The sequence below is a fragment of the Symsagittifera roscoffensis genome, chromosome 4 (genome assembly GCF_963678635.1).
Source record: "Symsagittifera roscoffensis chromosome 4, txSymRosc1.1, whole genome shotgun sequence".
In the NCBI taxonomy this organism is placed as follows: Eukaryota; Metazoa; Xenacoelomorpha; order Acoela; family Convolutidae; genus Symsagittifera; species Symsagittifera roscoffensis.
In genome coordinates, this window is record NC_087065.1 from 43,897,287 (window position 1) to 43,924,616 (window position 27,330).

The following is a 27,330-nucleotide window of genomic DNA, read 5'->3' on the forward strand; positions in this document are numbered from 1 at the left end:
TGTTTGAATAGAACGAGGCATTTTTTAATAAAATACCTTCTACTCACAAATAAAGGTATAAAATATTGCACACCATAATGAATGACTTAAGCTTTGACCAAATCAGAAGTGATTTTAAAGGAATACAAGAATTTTGGTCCACGCAACCTATTTTTGGCGCTGCTTCTGACTTCAATCTGTACTTGATCAAATCCATGTTTAATTCAAGGATCACGCAATATTTTTGATCGATTTCGAAATCTAACGATGGAGCCTTTCTCTTCAATGATCTATCAGATGTTTGAAAATTGTACATCGACTTCAAAATTAATATATTGCTCCGCGTTAGAGTTAAGCTACTTGAGTATCTATTCATGTGAAGTTCTTTACCTTAAAACATACTAATTCCGATTGATTGGCTCCATGAAAGAAATAGCGCACAAGCTTCGCTGCACCTTGCCAAAACTTTGATTAAAATAGACCAAGTTAAATCTTTCCATTTTCAGAAGGGTAATCCGTTTCTGATAGTTTATACAACCAATAAAATGATTTATAGTTCACCATTGGCATCTTTGTTATTCTGTTGTGAGTCCACTTTGTTTATCGTGTTAGTATTCTGCACAGCAGGGGGCGTTTGTTGCGGCAACACAGTCAAACTCGTGCCTCCCGGCAACACTTTCTTCACTCCGCCTGACATCGCATCTGCCGGACTGTTTTGTACATTGTTGCCAGAGACTGCCACACCTCGCGCTGGAACAGGGGGAGGAGCATCCTGATCTTCCTCTTCCTCCGTCTTCACAATCACTGAATTTGGCCGAGAAATTCCACGTTTGTTCACGGCACCTGCCCTTCTCGTTGTTGGTACTAAAAAATCCACATCCTAGCTGACTACAGGAACCATACCATACCAGATGAAAAGAAGTGTCTATTACGAGTGCTTTTTTAGGCAACAACAAATAATTTAACAATTCACCAATTAAATATTCATATAAAACCCAAACAGCCTTCGATACCCCAGATCAATTTTAAAATAGAACCCGGTTTCCAAACAATGCCAGACACTATAAACCAAGTTTATATTACCTCGAAATAACTGGATATCTGAAAAAAGTACATCTGGATATCTGAAAAAAAAAGAGTAATTTATGCTATTTGAGAAAATTACTCGTTACAACTAACAATTTCCACTGTTATTTGCTTGTTTATCTGTAAAATCTGAAAAACTGACAATCGTCGATGTTTGGGGTCCGCCCGAATTTCCAAAGAAACGCGACTTCGATTTATCCTGTCGAACTGTCGATGGCGACGTTGTTCTGCGAGAGCCACTAGTACCACTCGAATCAACCGAATCCCGCGGCGGGACAGTTCTAGATCTCCATTGTCTTGATCGGGAATCAAAAACTCTCGCGGACGCCGGACCTATAGGTCTCCGACTGGTCGAGTTATCGGTTTCAGTCATAGATTAAAATAATGTGCACAATTTTGTCTTAGTTTTTCAGTATTTAATGAGTAGTCATTTTAGTAAAAGTCAGTATCGAATTTAATTTAACTTTAATCTGATTTTGCTCATCTTCAAGATACACAAACATTGTTACAATTGATGCATAACATAATTGATGTTTTCTTAGCTATACAATCATTGGCACTCTGTACAATAATGAAGCTGAACTTACCGAGCTTCTTGCGATGTGGCTGTATATTCATCACTATCGAAGAGACAAATTAAAAATGACAAGCGAGAAAAACCTAATGAAAACTAAAAAATACGCAGTATTTCCGGTATCTGAATAATGAATAATAGCGACAGGACATTTCGAAATGGAAAAACAATACGTTAAAATTGATTGACTTTTTTGAACTTTTCAATTAGATAGAACAAATTAGCACACATTAAAGCTTTGATTTTCAATTATCCTAATGAAGGACACTTCGCAGTAACTGGCCCAATTTCAGACACAAACGATGCGGTGCTTAAATTATGGTTAACTTAAAATTTTACTGATTGCAAGAGCAGCAACTATCCATTCTCTATCACACTTACGATTTGAAAATATAACCGAAAGACAGGTTGAAATTGGAAAAAAAAGAAAATATAGCCAACAGACCGTTGGAAACGAGTCAATGAATACAAAAATGAGTCAATGAAAAAAAATTGACTTAATTTGTGAAAAAAGTCTCAATTTCGAAATTGAAAGAAAAACTATTCGACCATATAGCAGTTTGAAAGTCAAAAACAATATGCGATTGACACTTTTTGATAAAACTAATCTAATCTGAGAAAACTGGATCAATAGGTGAATTTTATTTCGCTGGAAATCTAAAAATTAAAATCCATTTTCGAAATTAGAAGTCGATCACGTTTTTCGTGACCTTTACCCTTTGGCTGTTCGATAGTGAAGTGAAAAAGATTTGAGACTGAAAAAAAAATCAAAAAACAATTCGCGAAAAAGCAAACTTGAGCCTGAACAAATACTAAGACTTCCTGGAAAACAAAAAAAATCATCACGACCTATATAAGACTCTGAACTCGCGAGGCGACAATTCGTTACAAGCAACAATTCGTCGCAGTAGATTAAGCGGGGAACACTGATACACACGCAACTAGTGAGTAACGCACCTCCGGTGCTTCAAACAGAAAGTTGCTTTTATTGAATGACAAAAGATGGAGGAATCCAACAACACTGTTGATTTCAAAAACTGAACGATAGAAATAATTTCAACCTCTAAACTAAAATGTTGAATCATCAAAACTACTGGAATTCAGATCTTCGTATTTTAAACTTCGAGACAAAACCCAAAATGGCCGACAGCATACAACTGCACTTTCCATATTAAAAATAATTAATTTTAAAATATCAGTATCTTTTTTTCGCCATCTAAGTTTAATAACAAACTAGCAATTAACGCACCTTCGGTGCTTCAAAATTTTTCGACAACTCATGAAAAACCGCATATATTGGAAACAACATCTGCAAACTTTTAGTGTACTCTGACTGCACCCAATTACAGGGTTGGTAATTTCGAACTTTTAATTTTTTTTAAATTCCCATTTTAAAAGCGTCATCTCGAAAACTTAATGGGCCTCTGGAGAAATTTGGAAGCCAGATTTGCAACCACTGAGAGTCCCTGAGAGCACCCTACTATAGGGTAAGGAATCCAAAATTTTGTGAATTTTTTTAAACCTAAGATTCCCGAAAAAAAAAATTGAAAAAAAAACGTCTTATCTCGCAAACTAAAAGGATTTGAGCATTCATATTAAGAGGCAAGAATTGAAACGCCTGGGTGTACGCTGACAATAAGGTTGTATCTTCATCAAGCATGTAGTTTCAATTTTTCTATTTAGTAGAATTAGAATTAGTAGAATTTCTTTGTAGATAAGTTCTTTGAGAAATTTTGAAAAATCGAAAAACGTCACATCTCGGAAACTAAAAACATTTGAGCAGTCGCGTTTAGCAGTCGCATGTGGCAAGATTTGCAACTCTTTAGAGCACCCTGACAACACCGAACTATAGAGTTGGGAACTTCAAATTTTGAAAAATAATTATTTTCAACTTTCTGAAATTTTGAAAAAATCCCAAAAAACGTCACATCTCAAAAACTACAAAAAAAATGAGCAGTGATATTTGGAGGCAAGATTCGCAATCCTTGAGAGTACTTTGACAGGACCTAACTACAGGGTTGGGAATTTCAGATTTTTAAAGAATAGAAATAATTTAAGTTTTCTGAAAATTTTCTCGAAAACTACAACAAATTGAGCAGTCATATTTGGAGGCAAGATTCGCAATTTTTGAGAGTACTCTGACAGGACCTAACTACCGGGTTGGGAATTTCAGATTTTTAAAGAATAGAAATAATTTAAGTTTTCTGAAAATTTTTGAAAAAAATCACAAAAAACGTCATATGTCGAAAACTACAACAAAGTGAGCAGTCATATTTGGAGGCAAGATTCGCAATTTTTGAGTACTCTGACAGGACCTAACTACCGGGTTGGGAATTTCAGATTTTTAAAGAATAGAAATAATTTAAGTTTTCTGAAAATTTTTGAAAAAAATCACAAAAAACATATCTCGAAAACTACAAAGAATTGAGCACTCATACTTGGAGGCCAGATTCGAAATCTTTGAGAGTACTCCGACAGGACCTAACTACAGGGTTGGGTTTTCAGATTTTTAAAAACTAATAATAATTTAAGTTTTCTGAAAAACTTTGAAAAACTCACAAAAAACGTCATATCTCGAAAACTACAAAGAGTTGAGCAGTCATATTTGGAGGGAAGATTCGCAATCCTTGAGAGTACTCTGACAGGACCTAACTACAGGGTTGCGAATTTCAGATTTTTAAAGTTAAAAAAATTCAAGTTTTCTGAAAAATTTTGAAAAAATCGCAAAAAACGTCATATCTCGAAAACTACAAAGAATTGAGCAGTCATACTTGGAGGCAAGATTCGCAATCTTTGAGAGTACTCCGACAGGACCTAACTACAGGGTTGGAAATTTCAGATTTTTAAAAACTAATAATAATATAAGTTTTCTGAAAAATTTTGAAAAAATCACAAAAAACGTCATATCTCGAAAACTACAAAGAATTGAGCAGTCATATTTGGAGGCAAGATCCTCAATCTTTGAGATTACTCTGACATGACCCAGCTACAGGGTTGAGAATTTCAGATTTTGCAAAAAAAATTAATATAACTTTTCTGAAAATTTTTTGAAAAAATCACAAAAAACGTCATATCTCGAAAACTACAAGGATTTGAACAGTCATATTTGGAGGCAAGATTTGTAACTCCTTAGAGTACTCCGACAGCACCCAACTGCAGGGTTGGGAACTTCAAGTTTTGTGACTTATTTTGTTATTTGAAATTTCTGAAAATTTTTGAAAAAAATCTCAAAAATCGTCGTATCTCGTTAACTTAAATGATTCGGGCATTCAAAATTGGATGCCAAAATCGCAACCCCTAATTCGATATTGGGCTGCTTAATTTAAACTCGGTAAAATAACCACTAAAATCAAATTGGAAAATCGACAAAAAATCTTAACCATTGCAATATACGATATAGCTTAAACATGCAAAAATAATACGTTGAAAAAGCTTAAACATGGCGAGATAGTAAAGCCCGCATTTAAATATATAATAGATATTTTGAAATATTATCAAAAAATCCAATTGATCAATAAAACTAGGATGGAAGACCAAATCTGCATCCGCTTATGGTAACCTGACATAACCAATAGAGTCGCCAATTTTAAATTTTGAAAAGTATTTTTTTTTGGAACTTAACACACTTGAAATTTTTCTCAATATATTTCAGAAAAACGACTTGAGCAATGAAATTTGGAGGCAAGGTCTGCAAACTCTGAGATGAGAGTACCCTTAGACCACTTCACCATAGGTTTGGAAAGTTCAAAATTTGAAACGTTTTCTGCTTTCTAATTGAAGTTTTTTTTTGAAAATTTAGAAAAACATTGAAAAAAATGTCATATCTCGGAAACCAGAAGCATTTGAGCAGTTGCCTTTTGAGTCAAGATTTGGATGCCCTGTTTGAAACTTGAGGGCACCTGACTACAGGGTTCCGAATTTCGATTTTGTGAAATTTTTTAAAACTACGTTTTCTATACAATTTTGAAAAAAAAAACGTCAAAATCTTGGAAACCAAAAGCAGAATTTCAGCAGTCTGCTTTGTAGGCAACATTTGCAACTCCTGAGAATACCTCGACAGCACCTGACTACAGGGTTGGAAACTTCATATCTCAAAATATTTTCTGGAAAATGTTTAAAAAAGCATAAAAAATCTCCCATCTCGTAAACTAAAAGGATTTGAGCAGTCATATTTTGAGGCAAGATTTAAAACCCCTGAGAGTACTCTGCCAGCATTCAACTACAGTGTTGAGAATTTCGAAATTTGTGGAATTGGTTAACCAAAGTTTTCTGAAAAATCGTCTTATCTCGTAAACTAAAAAAAATTGGGTATTCCTATTCGGAAGCCCCAAACTCAAACCCTGGGGGAATTCTGAAAGCAACGCAATATTGGTTTGCTAATTTTTAACTTGGTTTAATCAACACTGAATTCAAGCTGGAAAATCCAAAAAATAATAATAATTGCAATATACGATACAGCTTAAACGTGAAAAACTCCTTTCGTTAAACATGCAAAAATATTACGTTGGAAAAGCTTAAAGATGGCGAGATAGTGAAGCCTGCATTTAAATATATAATAGATATTCCTCTCGTGCCGGATAAAAGCTCAGCGAAGCAAGCGTATTCTACTTGCCAATGCCTTGTTACGAATGGTCGCCAGTTACGAATTGTCGCCCTACCGTCTGAACTATGCGCATCGACGCTTAAACAAAAAAATGAAAATACAAAAAAAAACAAAATCAGAGTTCGTAAACTTACAAACTACAGAATGACTTTCAATTATAGTTAAAACAGCTTAAGCCAGAAGAAAAACGATGTTTTGAAGAAAACACCCATGCTTTTTATGGATAACATCCATACTAGAAGACAAAGGATTCAAGTTTTCGGACAATTCGAGTTTTCAAAAATAAAAAACACTTTCAACACCAAATTTTGTCACAAAATCCAATTTCTTAAACTAGACTTAAATTTCAGAAGATAACAGCATTACCTCCAGACCAAGTGAGAAAGAGCCTGAATAAATCATGATCAGTTTCTAAATTATTTTTAAAATCCGGTTGTTTTAGTCAAAAAGTCTATTTCCCATAGTCTATTACACTTGCAGACAAGTGTAACGCAAGGAAACAAAAAAATACTAACTTGTTTTTTGAAAAACCGTCAGATTTCGCATTTCGAAGAAACACATTAATTCCCCTAAAGCTCTTCAAATTTCAAAACTAAATTATAATTGTCATTTATTTTGACAACGTCAAGTAAATAAACCCAAGAGAAAACTTGACCAGTAGAATTTATTTAGTTCCTGGGATTGTTTATTTGGCTGACTTCATTTCATATTTAAACATTGAAATCATCTTTCGAAAAAAAGAACGCACTCACTTTTTTCATCACCTTTTCACTTTTGCTGTTCCATAGTGGAGCTTTTCAACAAATGAAATGGTCTTCTAAGACTTTTTTCCAAAAAAAGTCATCACGACTTAAATTAAATGTCTTCACTACGTCCATTGGCACTTCATCAGATTTAGTAAATTTACAAAGCACACATGATCAAAAATAATTTCAATAACGACGAAGATTGGTTTGTAGCTCAGAAAAAATCCGCGATAAAGCACAAGCCGACAAAACAAAGCAGACAAACAATGGGGCGAAAATTTTTGAAACAAAAATTTTACCGATTGGAAAAAAACAGGTTCTATGCCAAATTCATACCCAGGGCCTTTGCTGCCCCATATGCTGTCATTACCTCTAGATCAAGTGTTACAAATTAAACTATCAAATGATTTTGTTAAAACATAGCCAACTGACAGTTGGAAAAGAGTAATGAACGCAAGCAAACACTTATTTCTGAAAAATTTTTCGAATTTTAATGAGAAAACCATATTCACTTACAGTTCTTAGAATTTGAAGAATATACGATTCGTGCTTTATGGATAAAATTAACTACTGTAAATACTTAATTACGCCAGGAAATCTGAACATTAAAATCCACTTGTGAAACTAGAAGTCAAGAATGTTTTTCGTGACCCTTACACTTTTGCGGCTCAATAGTGGAGTTTGCTTTCATTTTAACAAGGAATATAAACTTAAAGAAATCAAAGTCAAACCGCGAAACATCAAAACTGAGCGTGAACAAATTTTAAGAAATTTTCAAAAAAATCACTAAGGCCTATATTATATATACAAGAGTCTTCACTATGTTCATTACTCTTATAAATTGGTAACCATTGCGATAACTAATTGCAAGCGCAATAAAGAACTCTGATTGTCTGACAAATTTTTCGCGCATTCGGTCCTTCGCGCATGAGGAATTCCTTGGACCCTCGAATGTTTGGAAAACAACCCAATGGGATAAAAAGTAACTTAGATTAGCTTGGTATCGCTATTATATTCATTACTTATTATATTCAGTCAGGTACTTTTGACTGCAATTCCCTACTTTTGGTCCTGGGAGCACCATTGGACCGGATAGACGAATCATCCAGTTCGTCTCCATGTGGTCCAGTTGAAGAGACATTAGATTGTGACTTGGCTCCTGTGATCACTGTTGAGTTTACCTCATCATCCGCACCAGACTTCGAGTTCTGGTGTGTGGGGACGACGTTTTCCTTTCTGTGAGCATTGCGAGTGGCCACTCTTCCCTGAGAGCCCTTCGGTTGACTTTGAGATACTGTGGTATCATGGTGACTACGCGGACTAGCCACTGCCACACTTTCATCTCCCTGCAAACACAAAAGCAGCCATAAAAATCCAGAATTTTAAATCACTAAGATGAGTGGTTCATATCAACTCTTTACTTTGCTTCCTTTTCCTTTGTGTGGTAATTTGGCAGTGGGCTTGTTGCTTTCCTTCTCATTCACTGGCTTGTTCCAAAATGTAGGGTTCAGAGTCTTCACCTGACTGACTTCAATCTAAACACAAACCAAAGCTAGCGATCATCAGAGGTATAAAAAATGGAAAAGAAGCGTTGTTTTACAGCGCTTGATATTCACAAAAACAATCACGTAAGGTTTGGGGCAAAATAATATACAGAAAAATATGACCGATAACGCTACTGGGAAAAACTGACTGAGGAAAACTTTGAGTCTACAAAATTTCTGAAGTGACGCACGCCAATTACGACACAGTAGCAGTCAATTTCGAAAAAAAACACCAAACACATGCCTCAGTTTATAGAGCAGTCTATGGAGCAGTAATAACATGTTAAATTAAATGTAATAAAAATGAAACTAAATTTTTTTTAATTTGAGATTTTTTGTGAATATCATCGGCCCATACGTCATATTACGTACAAAGTGATGAACTTCGCTCCTAGCAACAAATTAACTATGACAAATAAGCTTCCTTCAACCAATTTGAAACGGTTTCTTTGACGAATTAAATATCCTCTTCCGAAATATATCGCGCGTTAACTGTCCCAAATTGGCAATTTTTAAAATCCCATAACTTTAATAAAAACGATCACAGGTAAAATATCTTTCCAAATTTAAGCTCAGGACAACAATACTTTTGAATGATATAAAGAAAAATCCCGTCAAAAATAGACGAATCATCGAGTTCGTCTCCATGTGGTCCAATCGAAATTTGTCTGAAAAAAAAACACCCCGAGCTGTGTTAAAATCCTTACATTGGCTGTACTTAATAGATGATTATTGATCAAAATGAACACAATTAATCGCAACAATATTTGCGTCGCAACAATATTTGCGACTTAGGTTGGAAAAAAAGATAGTTCATATTATAACACTAGCATTGCTTGTCTAATTAGGGGGACACTTCGAGAAACTTTTAGATTTTTACGTTGCGATCTTGATAACTTAATTAAAAATTTCATTTGCAATAAATTTCATATGCTACTAATAACGTTTACTTATCAAATCATTCTCTTAGATTAACTATTTTGATTTTACCTTTCTTTTGTCAATGAGTTGATCACAGCTAATTATTCGATTCTACTGAGCAAAGAAAGCTTGATGCTTTTTGAGGATCCCCAATAATAAATCAAAAAAAATTTTGCAAATATTCAGGCTCAAATTAAACGTGTCGCTAAAGAATATGAAGCCAAAATTTATGTGGTTAAAAAAATTCAAATTAAAAAAATTAAGTGCACCCTCAAAACACTCATAAGCATAGGCAACTTGTTTCACTCATCCAACGAGGCAATATGATGCCACTAAGCCGATTAGGTACAAACCCAAAAACTTTTAAGCCAAGTAAACAAAAAAAATGAAAAACGGAAAATAATAGAACGGTTATTTGAGATGCTGACGTACTCAAAATAATTCTGTTAAATGACGAAAGTGCAGACATCAGAAAATGATTCAGTTACTTATAGACAGTTTGTTTACAGGACAAAGAGTTTGCAAGAAAAAGGTCTACGTTTCTAATTGATAACGCTTGCTAATTGCGGGCATAATGATCGCATACGTAATAATTCCCTTCATACTAGCCGACGCAAGAACAACAAGAAAACTCAGAAATAATCTTTTTTTCTCGTTCAACAAACTTTACTAATAGCGAGCTTAATCATGGCATACGCATTTTTTTATTAGCCACAGCCCAACTACCACCAATCAACTTTGGGGCTTTTATCAGTGGGGGAGAGAAATGTCATCAAATTTGCCGCAGCCGGTACCACTTTGAGGAAGCGGATGACACTGGGAACCCTCCAACCGTGACCGTAGCCAAATTTGAACCAGTATTCGAGCGCACGCAATAATTCCGTGCACATATTTTGAACGGAGCAATAAAAAGGTGAAACTTTTTTAAACTAAAATCTTGTAACTCAATTACCTCAACAAATGACTTTAAAAATGCCTTTGAGAAATTAAAAAGGAAGCTGAACCTTCAAAAAGAATTGTGCTGCGAAAACTAAGCCGACGAAAACAGACAAACACGCAGACTGTGAGAAGAAACAGCAAATGACCCGAAAAATGAGAAAACTAAAACTTTTAGTTTGCAAAAAAAAACAGGTCCAGGCCAGATTCGAACCACAACCCTTTATCGCCTGAAGCAGGTGTATTAGTTTACGCCTAATGCAGTGGACAGCTGATTGATTCTGAACTTGTCATGAATCAAGTTGAAAAACGTGCAACTTTGACGTGCGAAATCTTAAACAAAGTTGTTTACGTAGAATAAAAATCTAGTACACGGTTGCAACATCCTTGCCTTTTGCAGGGATATTTAACTAATTAACTTGTTTGCAATCAGGGTGGCTAGAAAAGAACATTACCAGCCCTATAAATGAACGTAAAACTTTCTTATCTACAAATAATGCAAAAAAAAACAACCAAGGAACGCAACCGTAACAATAGGTGAAGTATCTAACCATGCTTTTTATTTCGAAAAACGATCGATAAAAATCTTTCAGCTTCAAGGTTTTGTTCAAATTAAAATGGTCAAGTCTCCAAAAGTACTGGATTTCAATTCTTCGTTTTCTAACTCTAAAACAAAACCCTGATATGGCCGACAGCAAACAAAAGTAATCTCACCTCACCACACAAAAATTTCAAAAAGTATTTTTTTGAAACAACACTATTAAAAAATCATTAAAAATGGATCTAGAAAAATAAAAGGCATTGAACAGACAAATTTGGAGCCCAGATAGACACCTTCTGAAAGCACCTGGACAGCACTCCAACACGGTATTCAGAACTTATTTCTGTGTGAAGTTTTCGAGAACCAAATTGTCTGAAACTTACTGAAAAAAAAACAGCAGATCATGGAATATTAAAAAGATTGAGTAACCAAAATTGGAGTCAAAATCAGCAAAATCTGATCACCCTGAGAGCAACGCACTATGAGTTAAGAACTTTTTAAATATCTAACTTCTTGCAACTTTTTTTTTAAATCAAAAAAGCGTCATCTCGGTAAGTAAAAACATTTCGGCAGTCACAATTAGAAGGAAAATTACCAACCCCTAATCCTATCCTGGCAGCAATAAGCTGTAGGGTTATAAAATTTCGTATTTTTTTTAAATCCATTAAAAAAAAACTACTGAAGAAAAACCACAAAAAATTGTCGCATCGCGTAAACTAAAAAATTTGGGTAGTAGTATTTGGACGCCAAATTCTCAACTCCCGGGGAACCCCGACAGCATCCCTTTATTGGTTCACTCCCCTTTCATTGGTTCACTGAGCAGGACGGGGGATAATAACAAAAATAATATAAATTGGTTCACTTATTTCCTCAACAAATGACTTTAAGAATGCCATTGAGAAATATAGAAAAGAAAGCTGAACCTTCAAAAAAAATTGGGCTGCGAGAACTAAGCCGACGAAAACAAACAAACACGCAGACTGCAAGAAGAAACAGCAAATGGCACGAAAAATGAGAAAACTAAAACTTTTAGTTTGCAAAAAAAAAACAGGTCCAGGCCAGATTCGAACCACAACCCTTTATCGTCTCAAGCAGGTGTATTAGTTTACGCCCAATGCAGTGGACAGCTGATTGATTTTGAACTTAAAATGAATCAAGTTGAAAAACGTTCAACTTTGACGTGCGAAATCTTGAACAATGTTGTTTACGTAGAATAAAGATCTAGTACACGGTTGCAACATTCCTGCCTATTGCAGGGATATTTTATAAAGTAAATTGTTTGCAATCAGGGTGGCTAGAGAAGAACATGACCAGCCTTATAAATGAACGTGAAACTTTCTTATGTACAGAATATGCAAAAAAATCAATCAATGAACGCAACCGTAACAATAGGTGAAGTATCCAACCATGCTTTTTATTTCAAAAAAAAAGATCGATAAAAATCATTCAACTTCCAGGTTCTGTTCAAATTAAAATGGTCAAGTCTCCAAAAACACTGGGTTTCAATTCTTCATTTTTGAAACTCTGAAACAAAACCCTAAAATGGCCGACAGCAAACAAAAGTAATCTGATATCACCAAAAGTAATCTGACATCACCACACAAAAATGTCCACAATTACAAAAAGTGTTCTTTGATACAACACTTTCAAAAAATCATTAAGAAAATGATCTATAAAAATAAAAGGCATTGAACAGACAAATTTGGAGCCCAGATATACACCTTATGAAAGCACCTCGACATCACTCCAACACGGTATTCAGAACTTCATTCTCTGTGAAGTTTTCGAGAACCAAATTGTCTGAAACTTACTGAAAAATAAAAAACAGCAGATCTTGGAATATTAAATAGATTGCGCAACCAAAATTGGAGTCAAAGTCAGCAAGCTCTGAGAGTAACGCACTATGAACTTTTTTAATATCTAACTTCTTGCAATTTTTTTTATAAAATCAAAAAAGCGTCATCTCGGAAAGTAAAAACATTTCGGCAGTCAATATTAGGGGAAAAATTACCAACCTCTAATCCCACCCTGGCAGCAACTAGCTGAAGTGATATATAATTTCGTATTTTCTAAAAAAAACTGAAGAAAAATCACAAAAAATTGTCGCATCGCGTAAACTAAAAGATTTGGGTAATAATATTTGGAGGCCAAATTCTCAAATCCCGGGGAACCCGACAACATCCCACTATTGGTTCACTCATTTCCCATTTGGTGAAACGAACACTGAATTCAAACATTAAAAAAGAATATTTTGAAAACACTTATGTATGGCGATAAAGTGAAGCCCACAATTGGTTATATGAAATTCTATAGTTTTAACTGATAAACAGTAAAAAAAATACATATTTATTTTTCCAGAGAGAAAATCTGCCACATATATTAATAATCTAACACCCAGTTTAAATCTACTTATAACCGAAAAATTGAAAAATAAAAGAATTGCAATATACGATAAGCCTTAAATGTGAAAGCTAGCATGTAAAAATAATACCTTGAAAAACATGGCGAGATAGTTAAGCCTAGATAATAGATTCTATAGCTTTTATTGGAGCAGAGTAAAACAAGGAAATTTTCCAGATGAACAATCTGCCACCTATATTAAAAACCGTCCAGTTTAAATCTATTTATAATCCAAAAAATAGATGCGGGAAAAAATAAAATCTTGGAAAACCCAAAATTTGAAAAATTGTCCTAAAATAAAGAAGCAAACTCAGACTGTTAATGAAAACTTAGCATAGCATGCAACAAATAACATTCTAGCCAAAAAACTTCAAAAACAACAAAATGGCTTCTAGGTTAAAATTTCTGGTGAATTAGTATGGCTATTCTCATGACGAAGGAACCGAATGATAAAACCTTTTATCAAATCAGAATTGTAGAAAACCGTAATAAGTTCCTATTGGCAGACCTTTTTCATGCAGAAAATGAAAAATAACTTGTCCGCCGCCGAAAGCAAAAAATTAGCGCCCGTTTGCACTTCTTTTGTTATTAGAGCATTTTAAAACTTTTCGTTAAAAAATACTACCCGCCCGTTTGCACTTCTTTTGTTATTAGAGCATTTTAAAACTTTTCGTAAAAAAAGAAGAAAAAAACATCACGACTTACATAAGAGTCTGAACTAGGTTCATCGCCATTTATTAAAACTTCGCCAATTAGTAGAACACAGTAGTCCGAAAAAGAAAACAAAAACTTCTAGTTTGCAAAAAAAAACAGACCACCGGATTCGAACCACAAGTCTTTATCGTCATATGCAGGTGTGTTACCGCTAATCCATCTGCGAATTCTTATGAACAAAGATATTTACTGAAAAAAGTTTAGTACACGGTTGGAACACCCTTGCTTATCGCATAGATATTAAAAAGAGAGCCCAACTGCAGATAAAATTGCATCAAAATGGGACTTACGCTCTTTACAATCAAAATCACATCTGAAAAAACTGTACTGAAACCTATTCTTAAATTATGAACATGGTCAACAACTGATTGGAAAACTATAGAAGAACTCAAAGAAATGGAAAAAAAATGATTGAAAGATATGTCACGTTAGAGTTCTTCAATCTTTCCCTTAAAGCTATCCCATTTAGAGAAAACTGGAACACCTTTGCGCGCATGGATAATTGCAACTAGAAAACCTGCGGCAGCTAAACTTGCTTCAAAATGGAGTTTATAGCATTTAAAATCAAAATCACAGCTGAAAAACTGTTGAAACCAGAAAAAAAAATGATTTAAAGATAATCACGTTATAGCTCTTTGAATTTCTAAAGTGTTTGTGATTGACATTTTTTTTTCAGGTTATCCGAGTTAGAGAAAACTGCAGGACCTACATAAGTCTCTTCTTTTCTTTAAATTTGCTATAATTGAAAAAAAAATCGGGGAAATGGCTGTATTTGATTTCAACGAATTTGTTTAGATAATCCTGATTTTTTATCGATATCATTTAATGTTATTTAGAACTATCCAGAAACATAAGCCTGGTAAAAAAAATCACTCGGAGCTGCATATTACCTCTTTTCCTTTCGTGTCACCTTTTTCGAACCATTCAACTGTGACCATTCCATTTTCATTGTTTAGATCCACGACGACAGCTGCATGTACTCTTCCTATAAAAATCATTCGGAGAAACTGTCTTTTGAATTAAAGGATTTGATTTCAGAAAAATGCAGTTTTAAAGCCTTACCGTCGCTTCTTTGTATGTCAATACTTGTGCCCTGACTTAAAGAGCCAAATGTCTCATCCCAATGATTCCCCATGAGTCAGATGCTACATAAATCTGAAAAAATCAGTTAATGAACATTGTGTTAATTATGATGATCGATAGCGAGGCTTTCAAAAAGAAACAAGCGTAGTAGTAGTTGTAGTAGTTTAAGCTTTGGATCAGCTGATCCAGGTCTCGCGCTCGCCACTTCTCAGCTGAGTTGACCTTCTGAAATGGGTTGCAATGTCTCACCTCTTCTTTTCGATGTTACATTTTGTAACATTCGTCTACTGCAGTCACACATGAGGCTTAAGAAAAATAGGCCCTATAACCATTGGCTCAAGAGTCAGGGACACTATCTCTTGTGTTTTTCTACCTCAAGAACGGTCGGAGCCAATTCGGTTCGCTTATGACATGAGACCACGACCCGTTACAGCTTAAAGGCCACTACCAAAATACCCCCCCACTCTAGAAATAAAAACGTCTCCATACTTAGGTCTCGAGATACCCAAAATACATGAACGCCGTTAAAAACCGGGTCGGAACAATCCGCTTAGTTACTTTTTATTGGACAGTGGAACTTTGATCCATTTCAGATGGATCAACCTAAAACTCGCCTTATCTCAACATAACTATCATAAAATACACTCGAGAAATTTAAATTGAGAACTCACATGTCGATGCGCTTGAGTATGAGGAGTAATTAAAAGATAAGTAGCTCGAGGATTAAATAATATAACTAAATAAGTTTGATGCTAATTAATTTTAACAACAGAAGTAAGTTTTGTCTCAAGAATCAAAGTTTCTGTATGAACCATCGGGACACTCGAGTTGTCCTCTCTTCCATTGAATGTTCACTCTGTTCCGTTCGAATAATCGTCCTTTCTCAAGTCTGTGTTATATTCTCCTGTTTTCGGGATAAGACAGCTCTACTCTCTTATTATTTCGTATCGAGAAATTGCGAATAGCAATTTCCTGCCTTTTTCTTGAGTAGTTTCCCGCAATTGTTAATTCGGTCGTTCTGATTTTTCAGTTTTTGTTTTCAGTTGGTTCGAGAAAACTGAGCATGACAGGCTCCATTCGAAATTTTTAAATTTAAAACTTCACTCCAAAATTACGTGTTTCTCATGGTCAAACCTCCAGACATGACCGACTGGCACATACTCCCCGGACTCGAGATCGATGTCCTCATCGCGTGTTGTCATCTGCCAGTGAGTCCCAGAGAATCGAATGTTGCTCAAGATACAGTGCCAGTGGTCATTTACAGAAGTTTGCATCGGACTTAAGTTTATCTACCTTCCAAAATTCACAACCATATAAATTTTTCACACTATCGCTAAACAGCAATCAAAATCTGCACACACCTGCACCCATGAATCCCCGCTTTTTAAGCTGGTAATTTTAAAATTTCTTTTGTCCTATTCAGTCAGGAAATTGTCATGCATCATTTTGATTTATATAATAGATCTATCATATTAATAACAATATCTTATTCGTCTAAAATTTCTTTTTCGTGAACCCGGATTTCATCCGAGTTCACCCTCGAGCCCCCTCCCTCTCAAGAATCAAGACTCTAGAATTTTCCCTTCGAGCCACCGGCTCACCTCGTGTCCTTCGCCCTCGAGGTACCCGACACCGGTGTTCTTGACACTGTAATTTGTTCCAACAGTGCCTCCTCGTCATCGGAGCTGATCACAATTTCCTCCCAGGCCTTCAGCTGTTCATAGGATCGCATCCACTCCCTCTGCTCTTGTAACCTCTTCGATTGATTTGGTAAGCTCTTTACCTTCGACTCCCGGTTCAAACAGAAGGAATTGTGAAGACTCATGCTTATATTCTTCGCCAGGTCCTCCTCTAGTATCGATTCTATCGCTCTAGAATTGTCTCTGGATACTCTGCCCACTCTTTTCCACCCCGTCGTGATCGCATTTCGATGGGTTAGCAGAGGTCTCTTGAAGGCATCTGGTCCTATCTCGGCTTGGAATTGTCGATATTCCTTTTGATGTTTCCTCATGTGGTCCTTTGTCACCAGATATAACCAGGATGTTAACGTCGCACGAAACCAAGGAAAGAATCTCAGGCGGCTCCATATATGTCTGATCTCCACTGGTATGGCGAATACCTTGCATGCGGTCTCGAACAACTCAAGTCTCCTGCTGTAATCTATCGCATGAATCGACTCAGCTGTTGGCGTTCTTGATTCTCTATACTTCGCTATGTTTTCTTCCATCCATCGTAGAGCCAGCATCGTGCTCACCACCAAGATGGTCACCTTTTGTCGATGCTCCGGTAGTCCCAACGACTTAATTTCTTCTATGTCCCAGATCAGACAGAGATTGGCGCGGTCTGGGTACCACACTGTCTGCGCCAGACAGTGGCATGGACAATCCCCATGCGTGAGGTCGATGCTTCTAAGATTTCGTTCTCCCGAGGCTTCTAGGAGAGGCTCAAGTTCCATCATTTTCTCGTGTATCACGTCGACTTCTTCCGAGCTTCGAGCACCTACTGCGGGTTTCCCCACCACGTTTTGCCTTCCGTGATCACTTGTGTTTTCGCTCTCCAAGCCTAGGAGTTCTTCACCCCAGATTTCACTCAAGTCGTCTCTTTGTTCCTTCGGTACTGCTCCTCGGATCTTCCTCAACAGCTTGTGTGAATGATGCGACATCCGAGCTAGTCTCACGCACTTGGGCACTGAGAAGGCTTTGTCTATCAATACCCTCTGGCTGGACACCTCCACCATCGCCATGTGTAGTGGATAGTGGCTTCCACATAGGTTAGCCAACACTGACCCCACTAAGGATTTCGCATTTAGAGGCAATCCATAGGCTTCGCTCATGGGAAATCCCATCTCCGCCTCGAGTCCAATCTTCCAACTCTTGATGTGCTTCTGGTTCACTTGTAACACTCCGGGCAATGATTCCACGCTCAACGCGGTCACCAGGTGGTGTTCTGACTCTAGCCTCTCCAGTGACTGGAGACTACACATTCTTGAGAAAAATCCCAAGGCTGTCGCTAGGTTCACGGTGCTACTCGCGTAACATTCAGCCACTATCTGTATCTCGCTCTTCTCCCTTTCGGTGATATCCTCAAACCAGGTGATGAGGTCCTCTTTCTGGAACGACTGTATCCTGACGCATGATCGTCCATCACAAGTATGCTCGCCGTTGCCACATGTCGAATCAAGACAACTGCCCGGCTCCATCCTCTTCACCGACCCTGTTCCACTCGTCACCTCACTCGACTCTTTCATCTGAGGCAGGATCAGTCTATGTACTATACTCAAGGTCGCCAAATCCTCATCCTCTGTCGGTGCCAATCTCACTCGCTCAGTGACCTCCTCAATCAGGCTCGCATGGGGATGTGGACACCAGGAGGGTCTGAGTAATTTCCATACCACTCCCAGATTCGTGGTCAACACGCCATTCTCGTTACCCATTTTTAGTTCCACTCTTTTACTTGAGCGTGGCACACTTATCACGTCCGGCGTTCTCTCGAGAATCAGACCCAGGCTAGGTCTCTCTCTCTCCACAGTGTCTATCTCCATTATCTTCTCTGTCCAGAACTTCAGTAGCTCCGCCACCTCATAGTTTCTGTGGGCACCTCCGGCTTCCAAGTCCAAGAAGGGGTTGTACGCCATTCCCATCACTCCAGAAACATACTGGTACTCTCCCTTTTTGTTGAGTTTTAAGTACTCCCCTGACGAAGCCAGGTTGCGGTGAACGTCGTGTTTCTCCTCGAACTTCTTGTTGTAGAACCTTCGTATCTCATCTAACTTCCTATGGCTCTCCAGAGATTGCCTAGAACCATCCTCCCTCTCTATTCCAGTACTCTGGTACACATTCAAGATGACTGTGGAGACTCTCCTTTCCAGCGTCTTGCTTCCAACTGCTCTCTGATGACATGCTAGGATGGTACTGTCAGTCATCATCGACATCGTCCATCTCAAGAAACAGGTTGCATCTTTCCTTCTTGCCAGACTCAAGCCTGAGTTGTCCCTGGCGACGTGCTGCATCAGCATTCGATATATCTCTAGATTTTTGCCTCCCAGCTTCAGCGTATCGTACGAAGTCAGTGTCTCCAGCTCTATCCCCAACAGGCTCCACGCGAACATCAGTTGTCCTGCAGTCCTGATAAAGGGATTCGCCATCAGCGGCGGTGCCGATGAGGGTGTCCTCATAGCCTCTTCAAAATGATCCTTCAATAAGTTTTGCCAGGATCTCTTCAGCTGGTTCGCCAATTCTATCTTGTTAACCTCAGCCTTCTGCTGGGTGGCCCAACTGTGTCGTTTGCGGGCTACTCCACTGTTCAATTTCTTCAAGCAGTCTTCCATTTCCTTCAATGTCCCAAGGGCTATCCACCACGGTCGGGAGGTATATCTGGTTTTGTTCTTCTCAAGAGGATCGCTGGTCACTTGTTTCCCAATAGCCTGATGTTCACTTGAGACCCATTCTTTGCCGACGTCTACCTCCCAGGTCTGCCCGCTCATCAAACCTCGCTTCATTTTTATTCTCTGAGGTTTGAAATCTTCCTCCGTCACTGAGCTAGTGGGGTTTTCCATTTCTTTTTCTATGTCGTGCAGTTTCCTCGGTTCATAGCTACTCTTGTAGGCTGCCGTCTTCCATCGCGCCAGAACCATGGGGGCCGTCTCTCTCAAGTCCTTTTCCGAGACCGCGTCAGCTGAAGGACTGCCCAATCCCTCCACGTCTCTCTTCCTCTTGCGAGACCTCACGTCTTTATTCGGGGGCGTCGTCGTTATCATCACTGATTCAACTTCCTTCTCTCCAGCCAACTCTTGCCTCCCCCCTGCTCGAGCCTTAAGGATATTAGTACTTTTAATCATATTACTAGTTCCTACCTTATCCCCCCTTGTATATTCAATCATTTTATTTTCAGTTTTCTGTTTCGGAGTAGAGCTGTCTTTACATTTGTCTTCTCTGGTCTTTCTTGATGTTTTCCTCAACTCGATCATCTTGCTCAGCAGCTCTCCTCTAGCTTTCTCCTCTAAACCCGTCCCCATCAGGACAGGTTCACCGAACTTCACCACCGTGTCCCACAGTTCCTCTTTAAAATTGTCCAATGTGGTGTCTTCATCCACTTCTCGATTGAAATCGCCCAAGAATTCTTGCCAAGCATCTTTGTCCAGAGTGCCCAGGAAGGCGTCTTTGTTTCCCTCGAAGGTATTCTTCTCCCTTCTCTCCGCACTCAAGAAGATCATTCCCATGCTGGGATTCTCGCTCGTCAATGACAACTCTGGGTCCTTGCGGGGGGATGAGGTCAGAGGTGGCGTGGGGGTATCTGCCCAGTTTTCTTCACTCAGATCCTTCAACAGTTCCTGCGCAGTGAACTCCTCCTCCGCTGGCTTCTGCTCCGGTGTGTTTCCCACCTCCATATCCTCTCCTGCCTCACTGAGAGTTTCATCCATGCTCTCGTCTCCCGACTCTGCTTCTCTTCTCTCAAGAATCCTCCTGAATCGATCTTCCACGGTGCCACTCCTTTTATCCCCAGGGGTGTCCACCGATAGGGGTGATGGTGTCGTTGGATTCGTCCCCTTGTGCTCTGTCAGTGCCACGTACAGTGGACCTGCTGCATCCAGTTTTTTTCCTTCCTGACTCCTATCCACCTGCTCTAGTCCGTAAGGTGCCTGGTATCTCCTTGTGGCAAACAGCATATCGTCTGCTTTCAGTGCGATGTGCCCTTCATTCACTATCATCCTGCCGTCGTCCCATGCCGGCAACTGGTTCTCTAGACTTGCCCGCTCAAGTACTCTCAAAGCATCTCGCACCTCGAATTTCGGGGGCATCGACCCTCTCATTTTCTTGGCTTGAGTTGTCCATGAATTTATCTTCGCATCGCTGGTATGAAAATAAATCGCTGCAGTGTAGCCGATGAAGAGCGGATCCCAGCCGTCGGTGAACTCCTTCTGCTGTTCTTCGGTTGTGGTTCTCGCGTAAGGGGACGGGACAACCAGGGAACTGTTCATCCCCAGGGTCATTCTCCTCACTATGGGGAACTCAGGAATGCTCGCTGGCAGGACTTCCTTCTCCAATATCGCCTCTAGTTCCTTTTTCACTAGCTCGAAGCTTTTCGTCCACGCAGGAATTCTCAAGATTTCTCGCCCATTGGCTGTCAAGGGATTCAAGTTCCAGAACTTGGGGTAAGTTTCGATGGGGCCCTCGCGCTTGCCTCCCATCCGGCATTGCAGTTGTCCTCGGAAACTGTACACGACCAACTCCGGATCCTTCACCTTTCCAAAGAGCACCGTGTTGCTCATTTGTGCCCTTAGCACCTCTTGCTGACACCAGTTAAGTGTCGTTCCATCTAATACGCTTATGAGGCTCATGTGGGTCACGGAGTATCGATAAGCTGTCACCAGAGGATCTGGAAACGCGAACGTGACGGCCGGTCCATAGATACAGGTCACGACCTCCCCTAGCCCCCGGATCATCCCCATGGGATCCGATCTCATGGCCAGGCATAGGTCCGTCAATAGGGGCATGCCTCCATTCACTCTTCTCCATTCCTCTCTTGTCTTCGGGCTCATTTCTTCACCAGTCAGGTGCCTGTTTTGCATCAGTAGGTACTGCACTAGCCCGGCCGCACACTTGTACGAGTAGGTTTCAATACTCGAGTGTGTTCTTCCCATCGACAGGGGCTCCCCATACCTCATCAATCGGTGAAATGACGCCAGTTCACCGTGGGTCAGAAGCACTAACGTCAAGTATCCGTCTATCCTGAGGGTATCCACGCCACGACTGAACATGTATGCTGGGCCCATATTAAACAAGTACCTCGGGTAAACCAGGTACAGCGCCAGCAACAGACTGATAGGCATATTCAATACCTCCTGTATGAACGCTTTAAAGATAGTCTCCTTCGCACTGTACACTCCGGCCAGGAACTCTTTTCCCCAACAAGGACTCAAGAACTCGAGAATCTCATGATCCCTCCTCGTCCTTAGCTCACCCTTCGCGTGCTCCCTCCAGAACCCTCCAATCGTGACCTCATTGGCTGCTGTGACGAACCTGCCAACCGTCATCTTCCTCTTCTCAGCTATTCCCAGCTGCTCCTCAAGAAAATCCCAGATCTGCTTCACCAGAAGCGGCGCATCTTCTCTTGTTTTCCCCGTGGCGTTTTCCAGTCTTGGTGTTAAGAAGGGCCACTTGCCTCCCTCTTGTGCCAACCGATGCACCATCGACTCTAGTTGCTTCTCCGATGCGGCCACGTTCTTCCTTTCGTTGTTCGGCCCTCTAGATTTGCTGGTTGAGCTCGTGATGGTCAACTCCATGTCCCGAAACCACAGACTAGCCGTCAGGTGAGCCACCACTGGATGATCGTCCCTTATAATCGGGCTGAGCTTGAGTTGCCTGGCGAAGTTAGATATCTCCAACAAGAGGACCTCGTCTAATACGATGAGGATGTCGGCTAACTCGTAAAAGCCTCTCAACGCATGGGAGACATCCGCCCATGCCGCCGCGAGTTCTGATCTGCGCAGTCTCAAGTTCGTCGGTTCCAATTCTCGGTTGGGAGCTGCCATCAGGACACGCCACCCATTCCCCTCTGCGATCAAGATCAAGATCGCGTACACAAATTGCAGTGCAAGCGGCATGCTCGAGTACCCGGGGGACGTTGTGAACGCCACTTTTGTCTTGGAGCCGAATCTTGAGGCAACATTCTCTTGTACTTCATTTATAGCCGCGAATAGAGTCTGGATGGCCTCCCAGATCCTCTTTGGTGTAGGCTCACCACGCTTGAGCTGCTCAAGAAATCCCGTTGCATGACAGTAGTAATTCAGGTTCGCAGGGCATTTCTGACTTCATTGCCACCACCAGGGTCAACATCTGGTTTAGCTCCGCTCCCGGCAAGGTATATATCAGAGTTTCTGGCCAAAACAACTTGGGAGACGTTCCTTCAAAATCTGATCCTGCCACGATAACCACCCTTGCTGCAGCTGGATCTGCCCTGTCGTAAACTGCCAAGGTTTTGGCCAGCTGCGTCTGCCCGCAGGGTTTCCCGTATCGGGGGTCATTGGCCAATCTTGTGCCTTCATATGCGGCGTCTGGTAACTCCATTTCTCTCGGGTCCATCAGTTTGTCTACCACTCTCAACTGTGCTGGAGTGGCCACTCTAATTCTGGCAATGCTGGTTCGGTGTTTGGGAGGCTCCACCACCAGTCCCGGGCTCCCCAATGACTTGAGAGGTCTGTAATTAATCGGTCCCATCACCGATTTTATGGGAATTCCAGTCAGATCCGCCGTCTCCATCAACTTCGATCTCGAGAAATGTGTTTCATGAGCCTTCAACCAGTCCACGCACTGGTGTCTTCCCAATTCTTCGTGTGATACCTGCTCAAGACCCAAAGTTCTCGCTAGCTACAGCCTACATTCCAGATCCTCCAGATCCAGTTCCTTGACCTTCTCCTCATATTTCGACCTGCTGGTCTCCAGTGGCTTTTCTGCCCTCTTCTTCTCCGCAACCACCACTGAGGACATTATCGACCCCTGAGGAGTTGCTGATGTCGCTTCATCAGCTTCCATGGGCGCGGTGCTTGGTAACTTGGTCCGGCTGTTCCTCGAACTGTCTCTAGAATCGGCTCTCTCGCCTAAGCGACTGGACAAAGACCTCGGGTTGTAGAAGGGTGGGTTTGGAGGTGGTCCGAACGTGACCTGCGCCGTCTCCAGCAACTCTGCCTCCAGCGCACATATGTGTCTTTGGAAGACGTTGTTCAACCACTCCACCCCTCTGGGCCTATCAAAGTGAATGCCATCCGCAGATGCGTCGTCAGGGAAAGAGGATAGCTCCATTTGCTCAGCCACGTCCAGTAGCCGAAGGGGAAGGACACTCCTTTGATGTATCTTCCTGATTGCTTCGTTCAGGCTTCGCACTTTGTTGTTCATCTCCACTGCATGTTGATCCGCTCCCATGTTGTAGGGAACGGTACATACCGTGAGAATGGCCGGATCCATTTGGAGCCGTATTTCCTCGAGAATGCAGCTCATCTTGTCGTGCAGCCTTGTCACCTTCCTTGCTTCCCCCCTGGACACGTCGTTCGTCCCGACCATCAGGGTGACCGTGTATGCACTTACCATCCCTAACATCTCAAGTGTCGCTAACATCTGCGGCGTTGCGGCTCCGGCGAAGCTAAAGATTCCCGTTTGCCAATGGGACTGGATCCGGGTCAGCACCCGCAGCAAGCTGACCCCAATGATCCAGTGAACCACGCCTTCAGGCACTCGCGGATGCGTGAAGTACTCCACCCAAGTCGCGTCGTGGAAGCAATCTCTCCTCTCCCTCTTCGCCGCGTTCCAGTCTATCCGATTGTGCTTGCGATATCTCCCTTCCGTATTCTTCTTGTAGCTCGAGATCACCACACTCCTGGCAGGTTGCTCCCCCCACGTCGAGGGTAAGTCCGCTCTTGCCGGACTCTCGCGACTCCTCAGCTGTAGCCGCTCCTGCAACTCTTTCAATCGTGACGAGTTGCCACTCACCTGACTACTACCCGGGGTCGAACTCGGTGTATATCCAGGCAGCGCGACGTCCATCAATGATCGTATTACTTGAGTCTCCAAACCACGCAGGGAGGACGCTGATTCGGGCGGTATCCATACCTCCAGCCCCTCGTTCATATGTTCTTGAGCCGCACTGTCGAGGTTGAATCGTCCCTTCGACCTAGGAGCTTCATCTACTTCCATGCGTGACTCTGGCCTTGAGCCAGTCACTACCCGTTCTTTGGGCCTAGCCTCTTTCTGCATATCGAGCTCGCGTTGTTGTCGCTGGATCCTCTCAAGTTTTGCCTGATCTCTCTCGAGAGCCTGCTTCAGCTGCTCACAATTCGCGGCATTCTCCCGCACCCTTTCTGCCTGTAGCTGTTCAGCTCTCATCATGTCCAGTTCTCTCCGCGCTTGATCCCTCTCAAGCACCGCTTGATCCCGGTCGAGGTTCGCCTTGTTCCTTTCCCGCTGGGTCCTCTCGAGTTCTCTCTTCATGGCACTGACGTCCGGATAAACTTCCCCCGTCTGCTGTGCCCGTGTCATCGATAGTACTTTACTCGTACTCTGGCTCGTGGACCTGACTGATGGTCTGACCGGCAGTGGGAATTACCCCGCGCCATACTCCGTATTGCTGTTCAGGCCAGGGTTCCTCGCCAAATCGAACCCCCTTATCGCCCCATCCACGTTCCAGGACAGCCATCTGGTTTGTTCTTGATTGGACACTCCATCATTGGTGTAGCCTACCATCAAAACCGCTTCCGTCGCAGACTCCCGACACTCGCCCTGTTCCTCCAATTGGAGGATGGCATTCAGCATCACTGCCATTCTCTCGTCCACTTGAGTATAATCCAGGTCCCTCAGCCGCCTGTACAATTCGTCAAGTGTGGGCTTTTTCAGAGCCGATGGCATGGACTTCCAGAATCGATCTGCCATTTCTGTGATTTCAATTGAGTCCTTGAGTATTAGCAACTTGAGTTTTACCTGAGCAACTTGAGTTTTACCTGAGCAACTTGAGTTTTCTTTTTGAGATATCGTTTTCTTCCTTCAATTGAATATAGATGAGTAGTCAATGTGAGTTCAACAAATCAATCTGAAAATAACACCCGATTTTTTAGACCGACAAGCTGTGTCCCTAACCAGAAAACCCCATTACTTTTATGATTAAAAACCTCTCCTTTTCGCCCTACTAAAATATTTCAATTGAAATTTTCTAAAAACATGCAGATACATTTCATGTTTTAGCACCATCAATCATTTAAAATAATAATTGTCATGCCAATCAGCCCTAAGATCCCTTACTTGTTTTGTACCTAGCTCAAGACTCCTCCCTCACACCCGACTCGACAACCCCGTGTACCCGACTCAGGCGATGCTCAAGTAGTACTTCTTATGAAGATACACCACTATCTCAGTTTCTGCAAAGACTGCATGTATGATAGCGTACAATTCCCTTGGGCTCAGTTTGCCCCTGTTTGGGTCATACACCGGCTTTGAGACCTCTGTTATCCCTCTTTCAATCATGAAGTCTCGTAGTCTTGTTAGTGCCAACATTACGTGTTCGGGATCAATTGTGTTCCTGTCATTGACCCTCGTCACTAGGAAACACAGGTATTTCCCCGGGACTTGTGCTACTGATGGTGGGAGCGCTGCCATCCCTCCCAGTCCTGGTCTCTGTCTGAACAGAAACTCTACGTTCTGGTATTCTCTCTTGAAGTCAGCTTCCAGTCTTGATTTGAAACTCATGTCAGCCGTGATGCAGATCGCGCTCGTTCTGTTTGACAGGATGAAGTCACTATCTGTTATCATGATGTTTTCCGAGTACTGATTGGGTATTTCAAATTTCGTTTTGAAATTCCGGCCTATGTTAGGCTCTGGCTCTTGTTCTTCCAGTTCTAATTCGCTTGTTTCTCTCACTTCCTTGAGCTTCTTTATCATCAAATTTTCGATGTGGGTAAGTCCAACCCCCACTCCCCGGACAAAAATATTTATCGACGTCCCCGTCGATGTTGTCGGGTCTGAATTGTCCGGTGGAATGTCCAGCGGCCTGTCTGTCGCCGTCCAGCCGAAGAGAGGGTCTTCTGACTTCTTGTGATTTTCCGCTGACACGTCGACTTGCTGGATACTCTGTCCTCCATGGCCTTCGTCTTTGACGTCGCGTATCCACTCTAGTATCCTCAAGTTCGTGTTCTCCCTCCTCTCTATCTCGCTCTGTTCGAGGTCCGTCTCCATTTCTGGTGTCGAGTAATCTTCCTGCGGATAGTGTCTACCATCATCAATGACCTGCCATTCCTCTTCGGCTTCCAGTTCGCCTGCACTCAGTAATTCCTCACCCAATTTGTCTGGCTGTATCTTGTCAATCAAGAAGTCATCCCCGTATCTGTTGTATCTTATACCCGTCCGTTTACGATTGCCAGTTCTGGTTCCCAGTGATATTGGTCGATCTGGCTCCATCCACTTCGGCACCTCATCTTGCTCCGGGTCGTTCCAGTCTTCTTCTGCAAACGATCCTGCTTCAGACTCCACCTCTATCTTTTCATTGTCGTCCAAGCTCAAGTTTTCATTGCCATCATTTTTCTCTCTGGTGCCCTTTTCATTCACTTCACACGCTGGCTCTACCACCAGGTACTCGAGACCCTCCATGTCTTTCGGTAGGCACCAGTCTTCCGGGGACGGGACGTGAGGCTTCAGATTTTCGTAATGTGCTGCTCGCCCAGTACT

The 27,330-nt window shown here is 41.1% G+C and overlaps 1 protein-coding gene across 2 annotated transcripts in view; it reads right to left on the reverse strand.

Annotated features, from left to right (window-relative positions):
• Positions 1 to 27,330, reverse strand: part of LOC134843526 (kinesin-like protein KIF2B) — a 44,523-nt gene that overhangs the window by 13,789 nt on the left and 3,404 nt on the right. The window contains exons 2-7 of one of the 2 annotated variants that reach the window (XM_063859630.1): positions 15,107 to 15,201; positions 14,935 to 15,029; positions 8,410 to 8,523; positions 8,052 to 8,334; positions 1,063 to 1,080; positions 541 to 843 (exon numbers count right to left, since the gene is read on the reverse strand). In XM_063859630.1, coding sequence (XP_063715700.1) covers positions 541 to 843; positions 1,063 to 1,080; positions 8,052 to 8,334; positions 8,410 to 8,523; positions 14,935 to 15,029; positions 15,107 to 15,179 — 886 coding nt within the window. In that variant the 5' untranslated portion in view covers positions 15,180 to 15,201. The remainder of the gene's footprint in view (positions 1 to 540; positions 844 to 1,062; positions 1,081 to 8,051; positions 8,335 to 8,409; positions 8,524 to 14,934; positions 15,030 to 15,106; positions 15,202 to 27,330) is intronic. The other variant, XM_063859631.1, reaches the window with a different exon arrangement.